The sequence below is a fragment of the Chelonia mydas genome, chromosome 9 (assembly GCF_015237465.2).
Source record: "Chelonia mydas isolate rCheMyd1 chromosome 9, rCheMyd1.pri.v2, whole genome shotgun sequence".
Taxonomy (NCBI): Eukaryota; Metazoa; Chordata; order Testudines; family Cheloniidae; genus Chelonia; species Chelonia mydas.
This window is the reverse complement of record NC_057855.1, coordinates 22,129,363-22,151,815: the sequence shown is the minus strand read 5'-3', so window position 1 is coordinate 22,151,815 and position 22,453 is coordinate 22,129,363. Positions and strand designations below refer to the sequence as shown.

Below are 22,453 nucleotides of genomic sequence, written 5' to 3'. Positions count from 1 at the left end.
AAGTGGTGCTAAGGTGATTTCCTGTGGTTTTAAATGCCTTCTCATTTCGTTCTGTCCAGGCAATTCTCCTATTTTCCTTTGGATGCTTTCTGCAAACTCCTCTGGATATTTCTGATGCTACAAGAGCTCTTATAGCCTAATGGCCAGAGCTAGAGGGTTCATTCTCATTTTGAGGCACAGGAATTTGTGCACATAATTCCCTGTATTTAAAAAGGAGAAACATCCCCGACACGCTTTTTAGTTTTGCTGTGTATCTTGGTTCTAATTAGAAAGTTGTGGTGGTTGCTGGGAGAGGGTTAGGCAGTCATTATTTTATATATAAACTTTAATCTTAAATTAACTTGCACCTAACAACCCTAAAATGACGGAGATGATCTCTGGCCTGCTGATGTTTCTTTTTAATAAATCTTGGAATACCAGGGAATTTCCAGAAGACTGGAAGAGTTTTAATGTCATGTCAATATTCAAATAGGGCAAGTGGGATGACCCAAGTAACTATAGGCAGGTTCACCTGAGATCAATCTCAGGAAAAATAATGGAAAAGCTGATACAGGATTCAACCAGTAAAGAAGTAAAGGATAGTAATATAATTAAGGCCAGTCAATGTGGCTTTATGGAAAATACATCTTTTATTCTTTGATGAGATTAATAATTTGGTTGATAATAATAACTGTAGGTGTGATATATGTAGACTTCTGAAAGGTATTTGACTTAGTACAGCTGACATTCTAATAAAAAACATTGTGCAATATCAATAAAGCACACATTGAATGGATTAAGAACTGGCTAACTGACGCATTTCAAAAAGTAGTTTGTCAGTGGGGAATCTTCATTGAAAGAGGGTGTTTCTAGGGGGTTCCACAGGGATCAGTATTAAACCTAACGCTAATGAACATTTTCATCAGTGATCTGGAAATAAATATAAAGTCACCGCTGATAAATTTGCAGATGATACAAAAATTGGCAGAGTGGTAAATAATGAGGAGGACCAGGCAGTCTTACAGAGAGAGAGCTGGATTGCTTGGTAAGCCATTCAAACAAAATGTATTTTAATACAGTCATATATAGGAACAAAGAATGCAGGCCATACCTACAGAATGGTGGACTGTGTCCTGGAAAAGAATAACTGAAAAGGATTTAGGGGTCATAGTGGACAAACAGCTGAAAATGATCTCCTAGTGCGATGCTGTGGCAAAATGGGCTAATGTAATCTGCGGATGTATAAATAGTGAAGTAGGGAGGTGATTTTACCTCTGCATATGGCATTGGGGAGACAGATTCTGGAATTATTGTGTCCAGTTTTGGTGTCAGCATTTTAAAAAGGACATTGACAGGGTGAAGGAAGGAGCCACATAATGATTTGAGGATGGAGAAGATGCCTTACAATGAGAGACTTAAAGATCCCAATCTGGTTAATTTATCAAAAAGAAGACTGAGAGATTAGTTGACTATACTGTATAAGTACCTTTTGAGGGGGGAGGGAGAATAATGGTACTAAAGGTCTTTTTACACTAGCAGAGAAAGGCATAACAAGAACCAATGGCTAGACGTTGAAGCCAGACACATTCAAATTCGAAGAGGCATAAATTTTTAACAGTAGAGGAGATTAACCACTAGAACAAACCCGCCCGGTAGGTGCTGGATTATCCATCTCTTGATGTCTTCAAATCAAAACCAGATACCTTTCTGGAAGATAAATTTTAGCCAAGCACAAGTTATGCTTTATTCAAACACAATACAGGGGCAACAAGATGAAATTTCATGGTCTGTGATATACAAGTCAGGCTAGATGATCTAATTGTCTCTTCTGGCCTTAAACTCCATGAATCTTTGAATTAAAGGTTGATAAGGTTAAGGCATATGCTGCTTCTAAAATTCCCCACCTGATAAATTTAGTACTCAAAGGGATAACCATTATCTGAGCAAAAGTGGGACAAAGCTTAGCATTAGAACTGTTAATTTCCCCCCAAAAAACCCAGAGACCTGCCTTATTATCTGCATTTTGAAACCACACCCACTCAGAGTTGTTCTAAGTCATCAAGCTGGGAAAAACTCAGTTGACAAATGAGCATAGGTGTTCTTGGAAAGGGCAAATCACTCACAGGACAGAAGGTTAGAAAGACCAACAATGGTCCTTGCCTTCTTTTGCCAATAAAGGCACATCTATTACTTTGTATCTCAGTAGCACCTCGTGGCCGCAATTGTGATCAGGGATCCAGTCCCTTGGTACTGGACAAACACATCATGTGAGATAGTTCCTGCCCCCAAAGAGTTTAATATAATAGACAAGCACACAGTGAGTGGGGGTGGAAGGGAATGTCTAGGTTGGAGCTGGTCTGAAAGGCAGTCAGGTTATACAAAGACATTAATAGGAATACTATAAATTAAACCCATAAATGAATATCATTTCACTGTGGCAGTTGTGCATTATATTACAAACTGCATGTTTTCTAGCAAGAAAGGTATAATGACAAACTGTGTAGAGCTTTTAGTAATACTAAAATTCAGCAACAGATGGCAGCAAAAGCATAGTACTGTTACTGAACTGGAGAGCTTTTTAATTGAAACACAGTAACTATGATTTAAAATCAGCTGTTGTGTTTCAGTATTGTGGTAGAGCACAAGCCTTTCACCTAGAAAAGCTGTGTTCTGTTCCTGGCTTTGCTGTTGAATTGGTTCTTGAATTTGGGAATTTAAACTTCTTTTTGTTGGAGATCAGTGCATGATGGAGAAACTGTACCAGCAGCAGGGATGGGGAGTGCCACAAGAGCGTCTATGTGCATTCTTGGCCATCGGAGGATCTCTCTTGTACTGAGGTCTTCCTTCCAGTGTTGGATCCACCAGCTCCTCAGCTTGATTTTTGCTCTGTGTTTGTACAGTGCCTAGCACAATGGGGTCCTTGTCCATGACTAGGGTTCCTAGGCACTTTGATAATACAAATTAATAATAATAAGTTTCATGAGCGCTGCAAGGCAAAGCAGCCACGCCACATCAGAGGATCTGGCCCTCTGTGTTAAATATATTGCTTTAGCTATGTTTCTAAGAACACCCTAGATTTATTAGAAGTGAATAAATTTTACTTGATGCTATAGTCCTCATTTACTCTTTATATTTTTCTCCTCTTCAACAGTGAGAATCAGTTAAGTCAATTACACTTCTTTTAATAGTCAATTTCACTTTCCAGTTTAGTGCTGCAATGTTTAGGTTTCAAATAATACCATGGGGAATGTTCATTATGTCTAAAAACAAATACTTCCCTTTAAAAAAAAAGCCTAGTGGAAACACTTTTTCTTTTTACACAAATGGGAAAAAAAAATCACGTTGATGGCATTTTTTTTAAAAGTTAAATAACTTGTGCTTAAGGCACTCTAGCATTTTATTTTCTGCTAGAAATAAGTCTGGCTCTCAGAAGGATATGTTGATAGAGACAGTTAAACCTTCAGTGTTGATTTAGGTTGGAGCTCCTATATTTGCTAATATGTTAGCATACCTTGTTAAGCAACAGTGATTGCTGGTGACAATATTTCGGATTTGTTGTCGAGAGAAAGTATGCATGCTAAAACCTGTCCCTTTCCTCCCCCTCCAGGCTACAAAGTGGGATGAACCTGCAGATTTGTTTTGTAAATGACAGTGGTAGTGACAAGGATAGCGATGCCGATGACAGCAAGACTGAAACAAGCTTGGATACGCCTTTGTCTCCAATGGTAGGTCTGATAACTAGTTTCACAAAAGGCCTTAGTGAAGAAATGAAAAGATTTTAAAGCACAAGTATGTACATGAGCTTCTATCATTTAAAATAATTCTTTAGCACATGCATATGCCATTCTTAATATATTTAATATAGGTATAAATTAAGTTATGATTGGGAAAAGTTATAAACTGGCAATGATATAAGCGGACAAGGAGCTTGTTGAGATAACAAGATGGTTATAAAAACTTAACAGTCCATGATTATCTGTAAAATATTTTTGACTGCTGGCCACAGTTGGCAAACTGTTTCTGGGTAGAGAAACAAAGTGGGTGAGGTAATCTCTTTTATTGAACCAACTTCTGTTGGTGAGAGATCCAATAAAAGATATTATCTCACCCACCTTCTCTCTAATATTCTGGGACCAACACGACTACAACAAACTGCATATTCCTAGGTAGCTCAGATATGCTAGATATGTGAATAAGTTCCCTTCTTTTATGGGCTGGTAACAGTAAGGAAGGGAATGGCGTGGAGAAGCATCAGTGTCCCACCGCCCCTTCCTTCTGAACAATATTGTAGCAAGGAAATTAGCAGATCTGCTACAATTCCATCTTTCCCCCTATATTAACAATACCCGAGGGCCTCCAACCCTTACTGGGATTTCCCAGAGTTTGATTCAGTCCATTCCCTTCAAACACTCACTGATCTAGCAGGTTTCTCTCCCTAACTAAAACTCAAGTTACCATTAGCATTTAAGTGTTCCTGTCTTGAAAAATGGTTTTTGATATTTAAAAATCATTTTGTTGATCAAATAAAATTAAATGATCTCTATCTCCCCTGAAGAAGTCACACCACTTGCATACATGAAAATTCTGAAGCTTTAAAGCTAAAATTTCTTACAATATTGTCTATCTTAAAGTGTGAATGTTGTTATACACTTACAACTGATGTGTGTGCACTTTCCTAGAGCAAGCAAAGCTCCTCCTACTCTGATAGAGACACTACTGAAGAGGAATCCGAATCCCTAGATGACATGGATTTTCTCACTAGACAAAAGAAACTGCAAGCTGAAGCCAAAATGGCTTTGGCTATGGCGAAACCAATGGCCAAAATGCAAGTGGAGGTGGAAAAGCAGAACAGGAAAAAATCCCCCGTAGCTGATCTTGTGAGTATCAAACCAAAGGCCAGGATGCATTCAGTCACCACCAAATGTTAACAATTTGTTGTTTTTCTGTTGGAATACTTAACCACTTGAGAATCACTAAGTCTTTCCAATTATCCAAATTCTGTAATAGTGCATCCAAATATCTCCAAAACTACATGAACAAAGGATTTTTTATTTACAAAGAGTAAAATATACTTAAAATATTTTGTAGCGGTCATTACAATCTGAGAAAGTAGAGAAAATAAATTCTATACAGTGAAACGTCCTCTAGCTTTAAGGTGCTATCTTGCAAACACATTTTATTGGGTGCAGTGCTTACTGCCACATGTAGTCTTATTTAGATCAAGCACTACACCTGCTAGTAAACATTTGCAGGCTCAAACCCATACTTAATATTGTATAATAATGAAGCCAAACTGTGTCTTACAAGTTAGAGGTTGTGTGTTCATATGTGTGTGTCTATTTGTTTATATAAATAATAAATAAGTGTGTTTGAGAAAGAGATTCTTAGGAAACTCTTTCCTAGTTGTTACAAAATTATCTGAGATTATTCAGCTGGAAATCATCAACTTTAGAACAGGGTTTCTCAACCTGTGGTTCCTGTCCCATGGCGCTGGCTGGGCTCACCTCCCTGCTCCAAGTATTGTAACCTCTAGGGTACCAGCACCAGTTAGGTTTGGCCCAGCCTTCATGATGACAGGAGTCCTGGTAGGCCATATTTGAGTGAGTGGCACTGCAACCCCATGAGCCAGGTGACAAGTCCACTCACACAAGTTTTGTCCGGGGGGGCAGCGCCAAACCTGAGCGGCTCTGCAATCCCAGAGGTTGCAACACCCGGAGCGGAGAGCCAGGCCCTGTTAGGCCCTCAGCACAGGACCTGCCACTGTGGGGTGAGTGCCAGGCAGGACCTGACCAAAGTCACCCCAAGGCCTCCATCCCTGACTATTTATTGCATTACCACAGGCCATAAACATTTACAAATGGGTCCTGATCCCAAAAAGGTTTAGAACCACTGCTTTAGAAGATTTGACCGAATAATAAAGATATTCAAATTCAGAAATGGAGTAAGCATGACAATACAGTGTACTTCAAAAGGATGTTTTTGCAGTTAGTGGAACTACCCGCAAGTGAAGTTCTATTTATTCACATATAATATCTCTGTGTGTGCTGAAAAATAAAATGCATATAATTTTATCAACATTTTGAAAGGCTTAAATGTTATTTTAGGAGATAATTTGCATCTACCCATTATCAGTAAATGAGAACTAACTTTTATAATAAGCCTTGTTAATTTTTAAGTGTCTGTGATTGTATATATAGAGAGAACAGAGAGAGAACTACGAGAGAAATATATAATCATTACTACCACTATTCACAAATCTGTTCAGATTAGTCATCAAAGAACCGATAAATGCAGCAGAAACAAAACTCTGCTAAGCAGAAATGAAAAGAAAACCAAAAAAAGTACTTGAAAGTAGAATGTACATTTTAAAGATGAGACCTTAACTCTATAGTCATTTTTCCAACATATATAGTAATGTAATATATAAAAAAGTTAATCCCAGATTTAAAATGGTTCCATATGTTTTCAAATAAATCTCTCCCGCTGTATATTGTGTAAATCACTCTCTGAAGAGCAGCAAAAAAGTAAGGCTAACCATTCATCCATCTATCCTGTCTGCCTGTGTTAAACATAAAGGCTGACTGAGAATTAAAATGGTATCTTAATTTAAAACAGCCAGTAATTGGTAACAGCTGTCTTTCTAGATGACTTTTCTCAAGACTTTTTCTATTTAAGTTGACACTTGTCTAGTTTAATGCCACATCAACATTTATATTGTGATGATGTAGATACAGTCCAGTGGCTCAATTTGTTTTAAACTTGATTCTTAGTGTTTGAGAAATGGCTCAGTCAGGAATATCCATATATGCCAAAGGGAAGTGCAATTACCATGTATAATTGCATATAAGGCAAGAGATTTAGGTATGACATTTCAATCAGTAGTTGCAGAGTCAACATGGGTCACTGTAGTGGGTCATTTGTGGAGTGATATCTGGGGGGGAAATGAAGTGATGAAGCTAGAAGGTTATGACTACAGGGAGGATGATTATTTTTGTGACAATTTATCATAAAAGGATTTATTCATCCTTGTTCTTTCCTTTGAAAGGCTGACTTAAACATTAATCATAAGTTTTCATTTTGGAAGTCTCAGTAAATGGGCTTTCTATGGCTACATGAAAGCGTGTGCATGGTAGGGGGTGGGGGTAGGGGCGGGTAGTACATGGAATGTCAACACATTTATCATTTTTATTTAGAAATATAAATAATTTGAAGTAATAATAACCTAAAAGGCCTTTAATCCATCTTTAGCTGCCACATATGCCTCATATAAGTGAATGCTTGATGAAAAGAAGTTTAAAACCCACTGACCTGAGAGATATGACTATTGGGCAGCTACAAGTGATAGTCAATGATCTCCACTCACAAATAGAAAGTAAGTGATATTTTCCTTTTAATTGGCTATAGTACATTAACTTAGGTGTGGGGAAAAGTGCAATATGTATGTTATCACAGGAAAAAAGTAAGTCTTGTGTGTTCATTTTGATGTATTAACTTGAAAAATCACATTTGGCCAAACTTGTGTGGGCCCTAAACGCAACTCACCGGCACTGCTGTCTGTATGTAACGTGATAATTTTAAAATGCTGCGTCCCATCAATTCCAAAATTTCACTGACTGTTCTAGGTATCAGTGGGCAGAATCCTACTGATTTTGGGGAAAACCACACAAGAGGGAAAACGGAGGCACAGGCCATCTGTTTTTAACACAGCCACAGCTTCCAGCACCGGTGCAATTGTATGTAACTCAAACAACTGGTTGATGGCACCAATTAACCTCTTTTAGCATAACAGTATTCCTATTTCAGCTCTGCTTGTGCTCCCAATAGAGTTGAGACATGTTGACTTATCTCCCAGGGAGAAAGAATAATGCTGGTTGGGAAGAATGGGGGCATGGCACAAAGCCCCTGGCACATGGGGGAGAATGGGAATCTGAGTATGAGATAGGGGACACAGCCCCTGCTGGAGGAGAGACTGGAGGATCCTGGCACTTGAGGAAGAAGGAATAGGGATGCATGCACAGCCGCTGGTATGGAGGGGAATGGGGTGTGCACACAGAGCTGGGGGGCAGAGAGGAGATTGGGGACCCTGGCATGTAGAAGAGTGGGCAATGCAGGGGACACACAGAGTCCCAGGGAGAGGGAGGGACTGGGAGAAGTTTCATGGAGACCCTGAAACAGAGAGGGATAGGAGGGTGGCACACAGAGTGCTTGTTGTAGGGAGGAATGCAAAGAGCCCCTGGTGTGTGCAATGAGCTCAGCTTATACAAGCTACAAAGTGTGTGGCCTCCTAGCTATTCATATGATAAAACAATCTGAAGTTACATGATTAGTATAGTATAGTAGTAAAGTAACTTGGGCCATAATCAGGTTATGGAGGTTATGGTTATGTTGAGGAGGTCAGTGGAGTTGCATCACGGACAAGTATGGTCCATTTGCTTAGGTGAACTGAGCAGTTCTTTGTGCATATGTAACGGGTTTGATGTTTTAAGTCTTAAGTTCTTGTTCCCTTCTGATCTATTTAGAGATATCCAATAGTCTGCAAGGCCCAATATTCCAAAGTGCTGAGCAGCTCCTGCAAGATCTGAAAACCAGGCTTCCCTGCATTTCAGGGAGAGTTGGGGGTTCAACACCGTACAGAATCAGGCTTTTTAAAAATCATATCTAAAACGATTTCTGCTCCTCAGGCAGTACTGCTCCAGGGCTTAAGGGGGCATTGTCAACTCAAAATCTAGTTAATTAAAGCTAGTTTTAGAAACTACATCTTCCAATTTTTATTTTTTTGTATGGACATTGTTGCAGGGCAAGCGCATCCCCTCCTGCTTTGGAATGGGAAAAGGGCTGGGCATTGTAGCCCCACGGTTAAGTCCACCTGACTACCTTATCCTCAGGGCAGTATGGCTTAATGGCCAAAGTCTACATGGTCGTCTTTCCTCATGGGGCTAAGTGGCCTGGCAGCCAAAGTCAATATGTCTGCCCTCCCCCTCAGAGCAGTATAGCCCAATGGCCCAGGTCAATAAGACTGCCTTCCTCCACAGGACTATGCTGCTTAGTGGCCGGAGTCAATAAGGCTGCCCTCTTCCACAGGGCTGTGTGGCCCAGTGGCCAGTAGGGACAGGGTGGAGCCCTGGGAGTGGCAAGCATGCTCCCCACTGAGTTAGGGAAGCCTAACAAAACACGTTAATGCCGCCCAGCACAATGACTAGTCCCCCTGGGCTGCTTCTTACCCTTTCCCTGATGCAGTGGTCTGAGCATCTCCAGGATCTTTGGGATCCTCTGCCTGTGCAGCTCCATCCTTCCTTGGGCGTCCGCAGGTGCTTGGGTATCTGCCTGGATCCCGGTGCCTCTGGCTTCCACAGTCTGGGGCTTCCACAGCTCCCGGGCTGGAGCCTGCAAGGTGCATCCTCCCTCCTCAGCAGTCAGCCCAGCCTGAGCTGAGTTGCTCCCTTTTATACTGTTGCTCCAATTGGAGCATGCCTAGCAAGGGCAAGGGGGTGGGACTTCCTCCACCCAGATTGTGAGGCTAACCCCTTCTTGGGCAGTGCAGGGTAAGTGCACCCTATCACAGACGTATTTTTCTATTTCTCAAAATGTCTTTTTCTCTCCCCTGTTACATTGCAATGTCACAGTCATGCTGGAAGGGCATAACGAGTGGGGTCCCGCAGATCAGTTCTGAGTCCAGTTCTGTTCAATATCTTCATCAGTGATTTAGATAATGGCATAGAGAGTACACTTATAAAGTTTGCGGACAATACCAAGCTGGGAGGGGGCTGCAAGTGCTTTGCAGGATGGGCTTAAAATTCAAAATGATCTGGACAAACTGGAGAAATGGTCTGAAGTAAACAGGATGAAATTCAATAAGGAAAATGCAAAGTACTCCATTTAGGAAAGAACAATCAGTTGCACACATACAAAATGGGAAATGATTGCTTAGGAAGGAGTACTGTGAAAAGGGATCTGGGGGTCATAGTGGATCACAAGCTGAATATGAGTCAACAGTATAACACTGTTGCAAAAAAAAAGTGAACATCATTCTGGGATGTATTAGCGGGAGTGTTGTAAGCAAGACACGAGAAGTAATTCTTCCACTCTACTCCGCGCTGATTAGGCCTCAATTGGAGTATTGTGTCCAATTCTGGATGCCACATTTCAGGAAAGATGTGGACAAATTGGAGAAAGTCCAGAGAAGAGCAACAAAAATGATTAAAAGTCTAGAAAACATGACCTATGAGGGAAGATTGAAAAAAAATAGGTTTGTTTAGTTTGGAAAAGAGAAGTCTGAGAGGGGACACGATAACAGTTTTCAAGTACATAAAAAGTTGTTACAAGGAGGAGGGAGAAGAATTGTTCTTCTTAACCTCGGAGGATAGGACAAGAAGCAATGGACTTAAATTGCACCAAGGGAGGTTTAGGCTGGACATTAGGAAAAACTTCCTAACTGGCAGGGTAGTTAAGCACTGGAATAAATTGCCTAGGGAGGCGGTGGAATCTCCATTGTTGGATATTTTTAAGAGCAGGTTAGAGAAACATCTGTCAGGAATGGTCTAGATAATACTTAGTCCTGCCATGAGTGCAGGGGATTGGACTAGATGACCTCTTGAGGTTCCTTCCAGTCCATTGAGTCTGTTTTAATGCATTAATAATAAATAAATAAATAATAAAAATGTGTCACATACATTAGTGTGTAAAGAGAGTGTCGTGTCCTTCCCCGCCCTCATCTCTCCTTGCTCTCTGATAGATACAGAGTTTTTCCCAAGGGATGTCCACCTCCCAGTGTTAAGAATTAATTAATTTTGACTAGGGTATTCTGGTGGCTCTAAGTCAAAAATGTTTGTTGTGCACTGAACTGCTCCTTAGATTGTTGTGCTCGTTAATTACTATCATGGTGCTCTGCTGGGGATGCAGATGATTTTTCACTGAAGTCCTGCAACAGAGGCTGCTGTTTTTGAGCAACCCTACTGGAATATTCGTTTTATATTCTAGGACATCAGTCAAGCTGTTTAGAACATATGATGTGAATGGCACATAAAGGAGAGAATCAATCAAAAATCAGTTTTACTCTGATTCAGTTTTTTTCGGTTTCTGGGTGGGACAGTGAATCATTAGCAGAACCACAACCTAGATCACTAGGTTTTTATTCTGAACATTTCATTTCGGCATCATTTTTGTTCTTGACTGCTCCCCACGCAGGTCCCCTTCTGTTTATCTGTTGAGTGTTGCTTCTAGCTTAAAAGACAGATTTTGTGTGTGCACACGAAGGAGCAAGCGCACTTTCCTTTGTGGTGTTTTCTGGATTAGCTAGCAGTCAGTCAGAAATTCAGTAGTCCCCTACCACTCTCCAGAATGATTCATCATATCATTTTGCTTTATTAAGGAAGAACCCACCTTCGCTCTATTCTGAATTGCAATGTATTGTATTCCAGGCAAAGCAGAACAAGCATCCTATAACATTTATATAGTTACCCACTGTCATTTGCGTCACATTTTGGCTGTATTTTTTTGCTTAGAATCACGACATTCCTTAACCTATAAGTAGATATGAACACAGGTTTTTGATTACAGGCTGCAAGAGCTCAGAAAGTCTGTTGTTGTATTCAGGATGTCTGGCATTACCACAAATCTGCCATTGATTTCTTTTACTAAAGTGCAGCTCTTTCATCTGTCTGAGCTGTTTTGAAATACTGCCCTTTTTGTTCACACTGTTTCATTTCCATTCTTCTTTTTGAACAGATCAGGATGCAGATTTTCTGGGCTACAGAACAGTGTCAGGCTTGCAGTTATGGCAGCATTGAGAAGGGGAGAGTTCCAGGAAGCTTGTTACACTCTAGAGACATTTTCTTTTTGGATTACTTTAAGTTATTTTTTCCCACACACTTTTTCCTAATGAGTGATTTATTTTTTCTTAGTGGGTAGAGGCTTCTTGGACCAAAAGTCTTTTCCAGCTGTCTTTAAGTAGATGGATTAGCTAAAATCTAAAGTTTGAGTTGAGAGGATGCTACACTCAGTTATTTCATGAGAACCATAGTAGTTAAAAGTCCATATTTGTTATAGCTCTATTAGTAATATAGATAATCTTTTATTCCATTTTGTGATATGCTTCTTTTTATGGAGACCAAACCTTACCTAGGGAATCTTTCTGCTTCTCCATGTAAGCAGTTGTTTACTATATGCAACATGATGATTTAGGAGGAGCTAACAGTTCCCTAATCATTAATCCCCGGATCTATGGTTAAATTAAATTATAAAATCCTTGTCTTTGGTACCAGGCTTGAATGAAGAATTGGTGCAGCTGCTTCTTATTCGAGATGAATTGCACACAGAGCAGGATGCAATGCTGGTAGACATTGAAGACTTGACCAGGTTAGTAAAGTCTTCTGTTAAACACTGCTGCTAAGAATATTCCAAGTTGAATATACTTTCTATGTTTTGGAGCAACATTTGGGTAGAATGCCAGGCCTAAAAGTTGGTGGTGATAAGAATAAACATTTTTAAACAAAGTCTATTTTTAAATGATATTTTCAGAACTCCATTTTGATGATATGGAAAAGGTGGGGGAAAATGGTCTGAAATGTTTGATTTAAAAAAAACAACAACAACTTTTGTTGCATTACATTTGGTTGAAATACAGTTATCCACTACCTGGGAAAGTTTTGTCATAAATGATATGGTAATTGGAATGTAGTTAAGTCAAATACCATCATTCAAAATAGTTTACATGCCACCTATGGGTGCTTTTAGATATTGCAGTCCTGGCTTACCTCTGTTGCAATCATAAGTAAAGCCTCCTCATTTAGAAATCTTGCATGTGCACAGTCACTATGTGGTAAATTAATAGAATAATAGTAAAATGGAGGAGGATTTGGGGTTAGGAGTGGAGCTGAATAATTATAAGGTCTCCTTTCGGGCACAGACAAATTGATATCCGTTAGAGATCCCAAGTGTATTGTAACATAGCTTTACGCAAAATAACTGTTATGTGCCGGAGAATCTCCCGTTTAAGTGAAAATTCTCTGCCTGACCTTGGTCTGTTACATACTCCTACCTTTTGGGGTTGAAGGATTTGCACAGTAATAGATACTTGATCTGCCCCTGCTTGCTGTCTCACAGTGAGTTCATTCAGAGTGGGGTTCTGGGCTGTACAGTTTGTGTGCCTCACCTGTGCATCCTCCCATTCATCCAGGCCCCCTCCAAGTCAGCAGAAGCATACCTGCCTGGATGAATTTACAGGAAAGAAGGGTTGCAGCTGGTCTGTAGGCACTTCTCCCCATCATCAAACATGCATGGTCTTCTGAGAAGTGTTACGCCAGCCACCGCAACCATGGCTGATGGCATTGTACAACCCACCTGCACCAGGGTTCTGGTGACCCAGCTCAGGCTGTGAACCTTTGTCTTCTGCCATGAGATGTACAACCCCATAATGGGGGCGGTATCTTAGAAACTTTGAAAAGCAGGGCTGAAAGTCTCTGGCTTGTCCACAAGCAAGGCAGTGTCATCAACATAGTCTTGGTCGATGAACACTTTTTGACCAACCTTGATTCCGACATGGAGTAGCAAGTCCTAATATCCATTTGATAGCGCAATAGAATAGTGCCAGGGTGAGAATACATCCCTACTGCACATCTGAGGTTGTGTAGAAATCCAGTGAAAGTAGTTGACCAACACGCAGTCTCGCACTGATGTGAAGATCATGCACTAGATTTAGCAGAACATCTGGGATGCCAAGACCTTTTGGTGCAGACCAAAGTGCTGATCTGTCAGCTGAATCATGGCTTCAGCATGATTCTCAGAAAGGTGTTGGATGTTGTACTTTTGGTGGACATCTGGCTTGTGAGAAGTTGGAAGATGTTTTGAGAGCTGAGCAACAACTGGTCTGTGGTCTGAATTTGCTGGTGCTTCTGTGCCAGCGAAGACCCAGTGAGATTACATTATGGAGGGATTTCCTATGAGGATATAGTCAATGTCTTTCAAGGCAGATGTCTACTGTCTGAAATACAGTTCCACTGATGGTTATGGAGGCACCTAACATAGGAGCCCATAACAGACAAATTCTTGGAGGCATACAATGTCAAGAGCTGAGCAGTGGTGTCATTCGGGACCTTGAAACAGAGGGATGTAGCACAGTCTAATACCAGTTTGGTCACAGCGTTGAAATCTCCGAGTGCTAAAAGAATGTAATGTGGCAGAGTTGACTGGATTTTTGCTGCTACGTGTGGTAGAACAGTGGTTCTCAAAGTCGGTCTGCTGCTTGTACTGGGAAAGCCCCTGGTGCGCCGGACCGGTTTGTTTACCTGTTGCGTCCGCAGGTTCGGCCGATCGCAGCTCCCACTGGCCGCGATTCGCCGCTCCAGGCCAATGGGGGCTGAGGGAAGGGTGGCCAGCAAGTCCTTCATCACTGTCGAAGAACTTGGCCCTCATCCACTTGGTCTGTTGTTGATCTTTGCCCATTACTTAAGGTGGGGCCCTTGTTGGGTACTACCAGCTGGAGCCCATCACACTCGAGGCTCACATGAGCAGGGCTGACCACACCCTGAATTAGAGCAGCTAACGCCTCTACTACCCAGTACTTTGGGACAAACAGCAGTGGATTATGTAGTTGTGGTGGTTGGACAGTAATCCGTTCTGAGAGATCCTAGTAATGAGTGCTGCTTGTGTTCTCAAATAATATTTAGGATGTTATATGTACTTGTTGTTGTGACAGGTACTGCAGGAATATGAATTTGCACAATGATTTACACCACTTACTATCGTATGTCTTGTACTGTTTGTTTGATGTTCCAGCTATTTCTTTTTCTGTGCTTCCAAAAACATTTCAGCATTCTGAAAGCATTTTGCATCAGTAGTAAATGAAATTGTTTAAACGTTTAGAAGTGTCTTTGACATCTTCTATAGCAGTGTATTTCATTGTCACGCTTTGTGATATTACTCTGTATAGTGTGATAAAGCTCTGTCCTTGTCCCCGTGGGTTCTGCGTTTCCTGGCGGATTTCGCTAGCCTCAGAGGCTCACTGTGACCCTCCACATAACCCTTCTCTCTCTAGAGACAAGGGTCACAGCCTACTGAGCCATTTTCATCATAAGCCAGCGAGGGAGGTGAGAAGAAGCTATCCTCCCTTGTACAGTCTCTGTTGTCTCCTAGTCTCAGTGATTAATCAGTGGGCAGGCAAAGGGGGGAGCCCAGGCCCACCCTCTACTCTGGGCTCCAGCCCAGGGACGCTAATAGTATCAGATATGGTAGCTGACCTTTTAGAAACATGACATGTTACAATTCCCTGGGCTACTTTCCCCCACAGCAGCCCCCACTTCCTCAAGCTCCACTTCACCCTTACCTCAGGGCCTCCTTCCTTGTGCCTGATATGATGTGTACTGCTCAGTCTCTCCAACAGCACAATTTCCTCCCACAGCTCCTGACATCCACACCCACCTCACTAACTGGGAGGCTTCTAACTAGTTTCAGCCAGCCCGATTGGCTTCAGGTGTCCCCATCAACCTAGCGTTCTTCCTGCCTTCTGGAAAGTTCTTAATTGGCCCCAGGTGTCTTAACTGACCTGGAGCAGCTGCCATTTAACTTATCCTGGTACCAGGGATTTGTTTAGCCTGGAGCTAATATATCTATCTCCCACTACTTTTCTATAGCCATCTGGCCTTGCCCCGTCTCGATAGTCATGTCACCAAAGGGCAAGGGACGCAGTGTCAACCCTAATTCCTGGCTAATTCCTCAGTTTGTCACACCATCTCATTGTTCTGAAACTAACAAATTTAATTTCCTTGGGTGGGAGCAGGAAAAATGTTTGCAGGTTATATGATCCGAGGAGTTTACTTTAGTCTAAGGAATGTTTCTTTATTTTCAGCGTGTACTGTACACTAGGTAACCAGACCAAGGTCATGAAAGAAATGTTACACTAAACTAATCTGAACACAGTAATTGATTGCTTAATATTTTCTTCATTGGGGAAGCCTTATTTAGGTTGAAGTATGTTTTAAGATGTTGAATAGTCCATTTAATTTTTCTTGATAGTGATTTTTTTTTCTCCTCCCCAGACATGCTGAAAGTCAGCAGAAGCACATGTCAGAGAAAATGCCAGCAAAATAAAGCAAGAAGCAATCAGAATAAGCTAGCATTTATTTTGCTTCTGTGGTTGTACAAATGCTGATGCTCAAGGTGGCGCACAAGAAAATGAGTGTTAGTCATTGATAATGTCTGAAGCTTTATGTCCAGTGATTGGCCTCTGCTCCTTAATTTATTTTAATTTTTTACTTGTGCCATTAAATATCGGGCATTTTAATAATATTATTACAAAAATGTACAGTACTTATAACATTACAAACCATGGATAAGAAGAAAAGGTAGTTTACCTTTATTTTTGTTTGTTTAGAGATTTTAAGTTGAACAGTATTTTACCATTGACTACTTTTTATTCTTCACTGTAGTTTTAAACAAAGAAACTGTAATTGACGGTGCTATACAAGTAAAAAAAAAGAAAAAAAACAACAAAAAAAACAACAAAAAAATGCCTGCCTCGTAGTGAAATTGTAGCGTTCAGTAATATGTATATTTTAATCAGTTTTCAACATTTTGTGAATGTTGACTACCTGACATTCATTTTTAGATGTGCTATTAACATTCAGTTGGATTCAGAGAGTTACCTTGAAAGTTTTATGTATAAATATGTAAAATAAAATTTAAAATTTTGTTTCATATGATGTCTTTTTGTTGACTAGTGGTTGACTTAGGTGTTGCACCAGTAATATATTCATCCTACCAAATGTGCAATTCCTAATTTCTCATCACCAGAAAGAGCCTTTTTTGCATATTGCATTTTACAAAAAAAAAAAAGAGAGAGAGAGAGAGAATGGAGACAGGACCAGATTTTTGTAGATCTATTTATTTGTAAGTTCATAAAGTATATGTGACATGGACATAGGATATTCTTATATATAGTATTCACTGGGAATCCTAATATCATGACTATTGTTAGAACCAGCAGCACATACAGTAGATGTTTTTATATTTTAATGTCTGTGACTAAATATTCAAATAACTCACCAACTGTCAAAAATATAAATGTGTCAAAATCTTAACACACTAAATGTATCATGTATGGTAATTAACCACTTCACTACCTTTTGGCTGAGATCAGTGTCCTCCCCAGTTTAGTATCTGCTACATTTCTCAGCACCAAGGACTGACTAGATAAACAAATAATTCTCTTCAGTCTTTGATTTCATGCTGACATACCAGGTCAATCTACCTATTCCTAGTACTAGTTAGCCAGCAGCTGAAATATACATTATGCAAAACAGGTTATCTTTTACATTTTGCTTTAATTATTTTTTCTCTGAGCTGTGACAAATTTATCTTGAGCAAGGTTATGGCTAACGAATTATTCAGGATGCTTTAACACAGCCATATGGTACATTAAAATTTCACCTCACATGAAGAATGTATTTTATAAAATTATTTAAATTTGTTTTGTCTCAGCAATTATGCAGTCCATAAATGAGGCACCAAAATGCTGCGGAGCTTGGTAGGTTTTTTTTTTTTAACAGAGCCCTACTATGTTGTAAGAAACTTCTCTTTGTGGCATAGGTGTTGTCTCCATGTGGCAGATGGCATCTGCTTTTGTAGGGATTAGATGGGTCACACTTTCTAGCACTGATGTACATTCTGTATTTTATTATTAGAAAATATTTGCAGCTTTTCAAGAGGGAAATGTTCAGTTTTTCCTTTAAGTCTAGCAGGAAGAATGTCATTGCTCTGACTTTGCCACTACAGTTTTGTACTAAGTTGACGTTAGCACAGGGGTTCTCAAACTGATCTGCAGATCCCTTTGGGAGGCATGTCATGCTAGTGAAGTATCTGTCAGTCTCCAGTTGGTGATGTTCGCTGCCATTTGTAATCCAGTCCAGGACTTTATTTTTAAACTGAATAAATGAAGCACACTCTGCTCTCTTTGTACATGGCTGCGTCAGGATGCTCTCTGTCTGGTGTTGCTCTGGGTTCAAATATAGAGATGACACCTAAAGTAGAGAGAGAGCAAACACACAGGCGGATGTGACCAAAAAGTGCAGATGAAACCAGGTGCGGAAAGGCCCCAAGGAGAGATTTAGTACTAATAAGCCTCGGGTGGGATTTTCAGAAGTGCTCGGTGTTGGTATAACTGCTCCCACTGACTTCAGTGGAGCAGAGTTAGGCCAGCATTCAGTGCTTTTGAAAATCCCACCTGTAAACTCCTTCCACACATCCAGAGATAGAGAGTAAATAGCACATGGAAAAAAATGTGGGAATGTACTAAGAAGTTGATTTTCATTCTGTCTCCTTAATACTGTTCTGAGACTAGTTTTGCAAGTAACCAAAACTTAAATTGGTATTAGGAAATTGGAAGGGGAAGTGTCCAGGAAAGAGCTCATCTCTATTTTAAGTAGTGATCCATAGCATGTACAGAGTTTGAGAACCGCTGAGCTAGCCTATAGAATACATATAAAACAGGAATGTAAAATTAAGATTATTTATTTTGCTTTCTTTGAATCTATGCAGAAAAAATATTTTGGATGTTCTTTCCCTGTATCTCTTGGTTGTCTTGACATTGTGTGTGCACTGTGGTTTCAACTATTTTTATATTTCTGCTTTGTAAAGTTCCAGTCTTCAGTGCTCTAAGGCCAAAACTGTCAAATTTGGAGACCAGAATTAGGCACATAAATGTAGATACCTATATATGTGGCCTGTTTTTCAGATGTATTGAGCACCTGCAGTTTCTCTTAAAGACACTGGAGTTGTTGATGCTCAGCATTTCTGAAAATTGGGCCATTTATTTATGTGCCTAACTGGATTTAAAGTGCTTGTCTTACAGAGGCCCCAAATTTGAAAACTCTGGGCTAAGCTAAATAAAACAAAATAAAATAATATCCTCGTATGCTCTAGATGTGTGTGATAACATACAGTAATAAAGTTACAAAAGTAACACCTCTCTCACGTACCTTCATCTGTGATAAAGATGTTCAGATTATATAACACTACTGATATGCTATAATAAATGAATATGTGCAATGGAGACAAATATGTCTCATGAATAGTGTCACTGGATGAACCTCAAGGCCCAGCTGAACATGTCTGGCAGTTCGACTGCAAGTGCTGCTGTGTTCGAGGAGAAACTGTACCTTCAGTCATTATGTATTGATTTATTATAAAGAATTAATTTCCTGCTAAGTGTAGCACTGAAGATTTAATGGGATCCCTTTCTGCAACATGCATATACAAATCCTATTAAAAATCATTGAAGTCCCAAGCCTGTATCAAAGCAAGGATACATCCCTAAAAGTGATTTGCTGTTCAATCCATTCGTTAGAGAACAGTGAACACCCACAACAGTGGTTAGACCTGAATGCTCTGTAAAGGGACAGTTTTTCCATGAAGTACTGGAAAATACATTATTAGAAGCAATCCCGGCCCTTGCAGGTGAATGAACTAAATAAGTCAATAGGCCTTTTCCATCTCTGATTCACCCCATCCCTGCAAAGAGCATCAGTCTTCTTGGTTTTCAAAGGTGCAAAGCCCTGTGCTCTGTGTTCAGGCTCAGATCTTCCTATCTGAATGCCTCCCTCTCCCCATTCTCACTCAGAATTGGGGCACAGGGAAGACAGCTGCAGACATGGCATCATCTTTGGACTGCACTAAGAGCTCTTTGTGGAAAGCAGGGATTCATGTAGATGGTGGGAGTGCCAGATGCATATAGTCTCCACCCTCTCCCACCAAATGGCAGGAAATGGGTTCAAAAGTTAATACAGCCAAAGGCTGAAAATCTACAGTGGCTGTTCTAGGGTTAAGAAAGTATGGGCAGTGTCTGTCAGCATATGAAGCCAAGCTGTCTAGGAACAGAATGAGGGGGCCCTAAACCTGAAGTTATGGAAAGGCCTTTGCATGGTTGGCTATGACATCCAGTCAGCCACTAGAGATCAGATTCTGGCAGTGTGTCACCACCCGCAACCTCCATTTATTCTGCTGGTCAACAAATCCTGACCCCATCTCCTAAACCCGATAATCTTGGGAAAGTTCAAGGTAGCCTTTGTGAAGTTTCCCACACACACCTCAGTTCCCTCTGAGGGTTTTTAAAAGAAGAGGCAGTCAGATCTGAGTTATTTTTTGCTCAGTGTTCACTTAGACAATTCCTCCTTGACTACAAATTCAGTCCTCATATGCTTGCCTGCATGTAGCTCCCACTAAATACATACAATCCATGCCACTCATGAATCCAAGGGGAGGATTTGGAAAACATCTAAAGAGCTTTCCTCCAAATATGTGGTCCATCATAGCAATCAGGACTATGGTAGATAATTTAACCTGCAAGGCTCTGCACAACAGCCATTCATTTCACAGCATAGCATGGCCAAGCATGCAGGCAGCTGCTCCATTTTATTTGTTTTGGTTCATTGCTGTGAAATAATTGGGACAGAGGTGAGCAATGGGTCCATCATGAATGAGGAATAATGCATTGTTTCAGGCAAGCAAAGGCTCACCAATCCTAGGCCCTGAGTGCAGCATCTGGCTCATATTTATGATCAAGCAAGAAAGGGCCTGATTCTTTTCTCATTTTCTCTGGTATACACCTGGGATAATGCCATTGAGATCAATGCCATTACATCAGTGTCAAATAGACACAAGTGAGAGGAGAACTGGGCCATGACAATTCAGTCCAAATGCCAGGAAACCTTTGCCAGTGCTGTCAGAGCAGACAACAGTTGTGGCAAGATACATTTGCTTCTAGCCAAATGGCTTGTGGGACACAAAGGAGTTTTAACACCGCCTGCATATTAAGGGTCATTTTCTGATCTTAGACATATGCTAGTCTCCACTAGTTTCTATGGAGTTATGCTGTCTTTACAGCAAGGTCAGAAAGATCAGAATCTGGCCTTCAGTCCTCTCTAGATTTCAGGGCACTTGAGACAGGAAGCCTAGACAAATTGGAGTTTAACATGATAAGTGCCTTTAACTTGATAATGAAAAGTAGTGATATGTTTAGTCAATTAACCTGCTGTTTATTATAACCAATATTTTTCCTGTTACATCTTTAGAAGTTTATTTCTTTTCTTTTCTTTTTTAACAAAAGAATATTGCTGGGTAATTGCATCTTACTTGGATACCTGTCCAATGTACTTAAGTATTGTGCTAATGTGTATGATGACTACTGTAGAATTAATGGATTAAATTACATTTTTAAAACAAGAGTTTCTTGTGAGTTTTTGAAACGTTAATATTTGTTCCATATCAGTGATATCTTACCAAGACTTATGCAGTGTTTGCATGTTTATGCCTCCTTGTGGTCAGGAGGGGGATACTCAATGCCTTTACGGTGCTGGTCATTGTGTGCTTGGTGGGGGGTTATTTTTTCTACATTATCCATTTAGCTATCTGGCATAGCAGTTAAAGTTCTCATTTTTGGTTGATTTCATAGTAAAATATTTGTTTTAAAAAATGTTAAAAAGTGAACCAGGGTTTAAAAAAGAGGACAATTGTCGTGCTTCAGCAAATGCAAAACAAAAAACAGTCCCCTCTTGGAGTCCTGGGAGTGAGGGGGCAAAGAGGGCTTTAAACCCCTTTTGCACCCTTCCCATCCTCCAGAGTCTGGAGAGGTCCATTGCGTAATTTAGGCATTCGTAGCGACCTGGCCAAGTTACAGAATCCTCCCCAGGCCTATGGCATCTGAGCAGTACTGCAGCCCTGCCCTGACACCAGAATTTTTAAGGGGGTTCACAGAAAGTAGTTTTATGGCCCTCTACTGCAAGGGAAATCCTCCCTCAGCCAAACTCAGGGATTTCAATAATAGTAAATAATCCCTAGCTCTTAGATAGCACTTTACAAAGGAGGGCAGTATCATTATCCCCATTTTACTTCTAGAGCCCATTTACACCAATCCTGCTCTTCTACCTAGCATAAAGGGAACAGCCCAGGGTGCGAGTTTCACCACTGACATTCATAGCCTAATGCAGTAAATAGAATAGTAGTATAGGTATGCCTGGCAGTTTCCTAAGAGTCCAGCTCTACAGTGGTAACTATGGAGAACGTGAGAAGTGTAGACTCAGGGCTTGTCTACATGGCAGGGCAATGCACCCTAAGGGGATGTAAGTTCTACAGCATGCTAACATGTTGTGCATTGATTGATCTGTGCAGGCCCAGCTGGTGTACGCTAAAGGGTCTCTAGAGCACTTTAACATTCTCTGTTAATGCATGCTGGGGAAACTTTAACATGTACCAGCAGGGTCTATCTGGACCAATTAATATGCAACATGTTGGTGTGCTTTAAAAATCAACCCCACCCCCACCCGTGCACATTTCCACACCATATAGAAAATCCCTTACTCTAGATCAAAAATGTACTTACATCTCTGACCTTGTCACCTTTCCTATTTCCTCAATGCCAGCCTCAACACTCCTTTTGTTTCCTTCTACCCCTGCTTTTATGTCTCTCCTCTAGACCTGGAAATCCCTG

At 40.6% G+C, this 22,453-nt stretch overlaps 1 protein-coding gene across 4 annotated transcripts in view; it reads left to right on the top strand.

The window, feature by feature from the left end:
• The window catches only part of SCHIP1 (schwannomin interacting protein 1), a 111,128-nt gene extending 94,335 nt beyond the window's left edge, over positions 1-16,793 (top strand). For all 4 annotated transcript variants that reach the window (XM_037908872.2, XM_037908873.2, XM_037908874.2 and 1 more), the window contains 5 exons: positions 3,587-3,704; positions 4,659-4,856; positions 7,228-7,351; positions 12,240-12,333; positions 16,011-16,793. In XM_037908872.2, coding sequence (XP_037764800.1) covers positions 3,587-3,704; positions 4,659-4,856; positions 7,228-7,351; positions 12,240-12,333; positions 16,011-16,062 — 586 coding nt within the window. In that variant the 3' untranslated portion in view covers positions 16,063-16,793. The remainder of the gene's footprint in view (positions 1-3,586; positions 3,705-4,658; positions 4,857-7,227; positions 7,352-12,239; positions 12,334-16,010) is intronic.
• Positions 16,794-22,453: the final 5,660 nt, after the last annotated feature.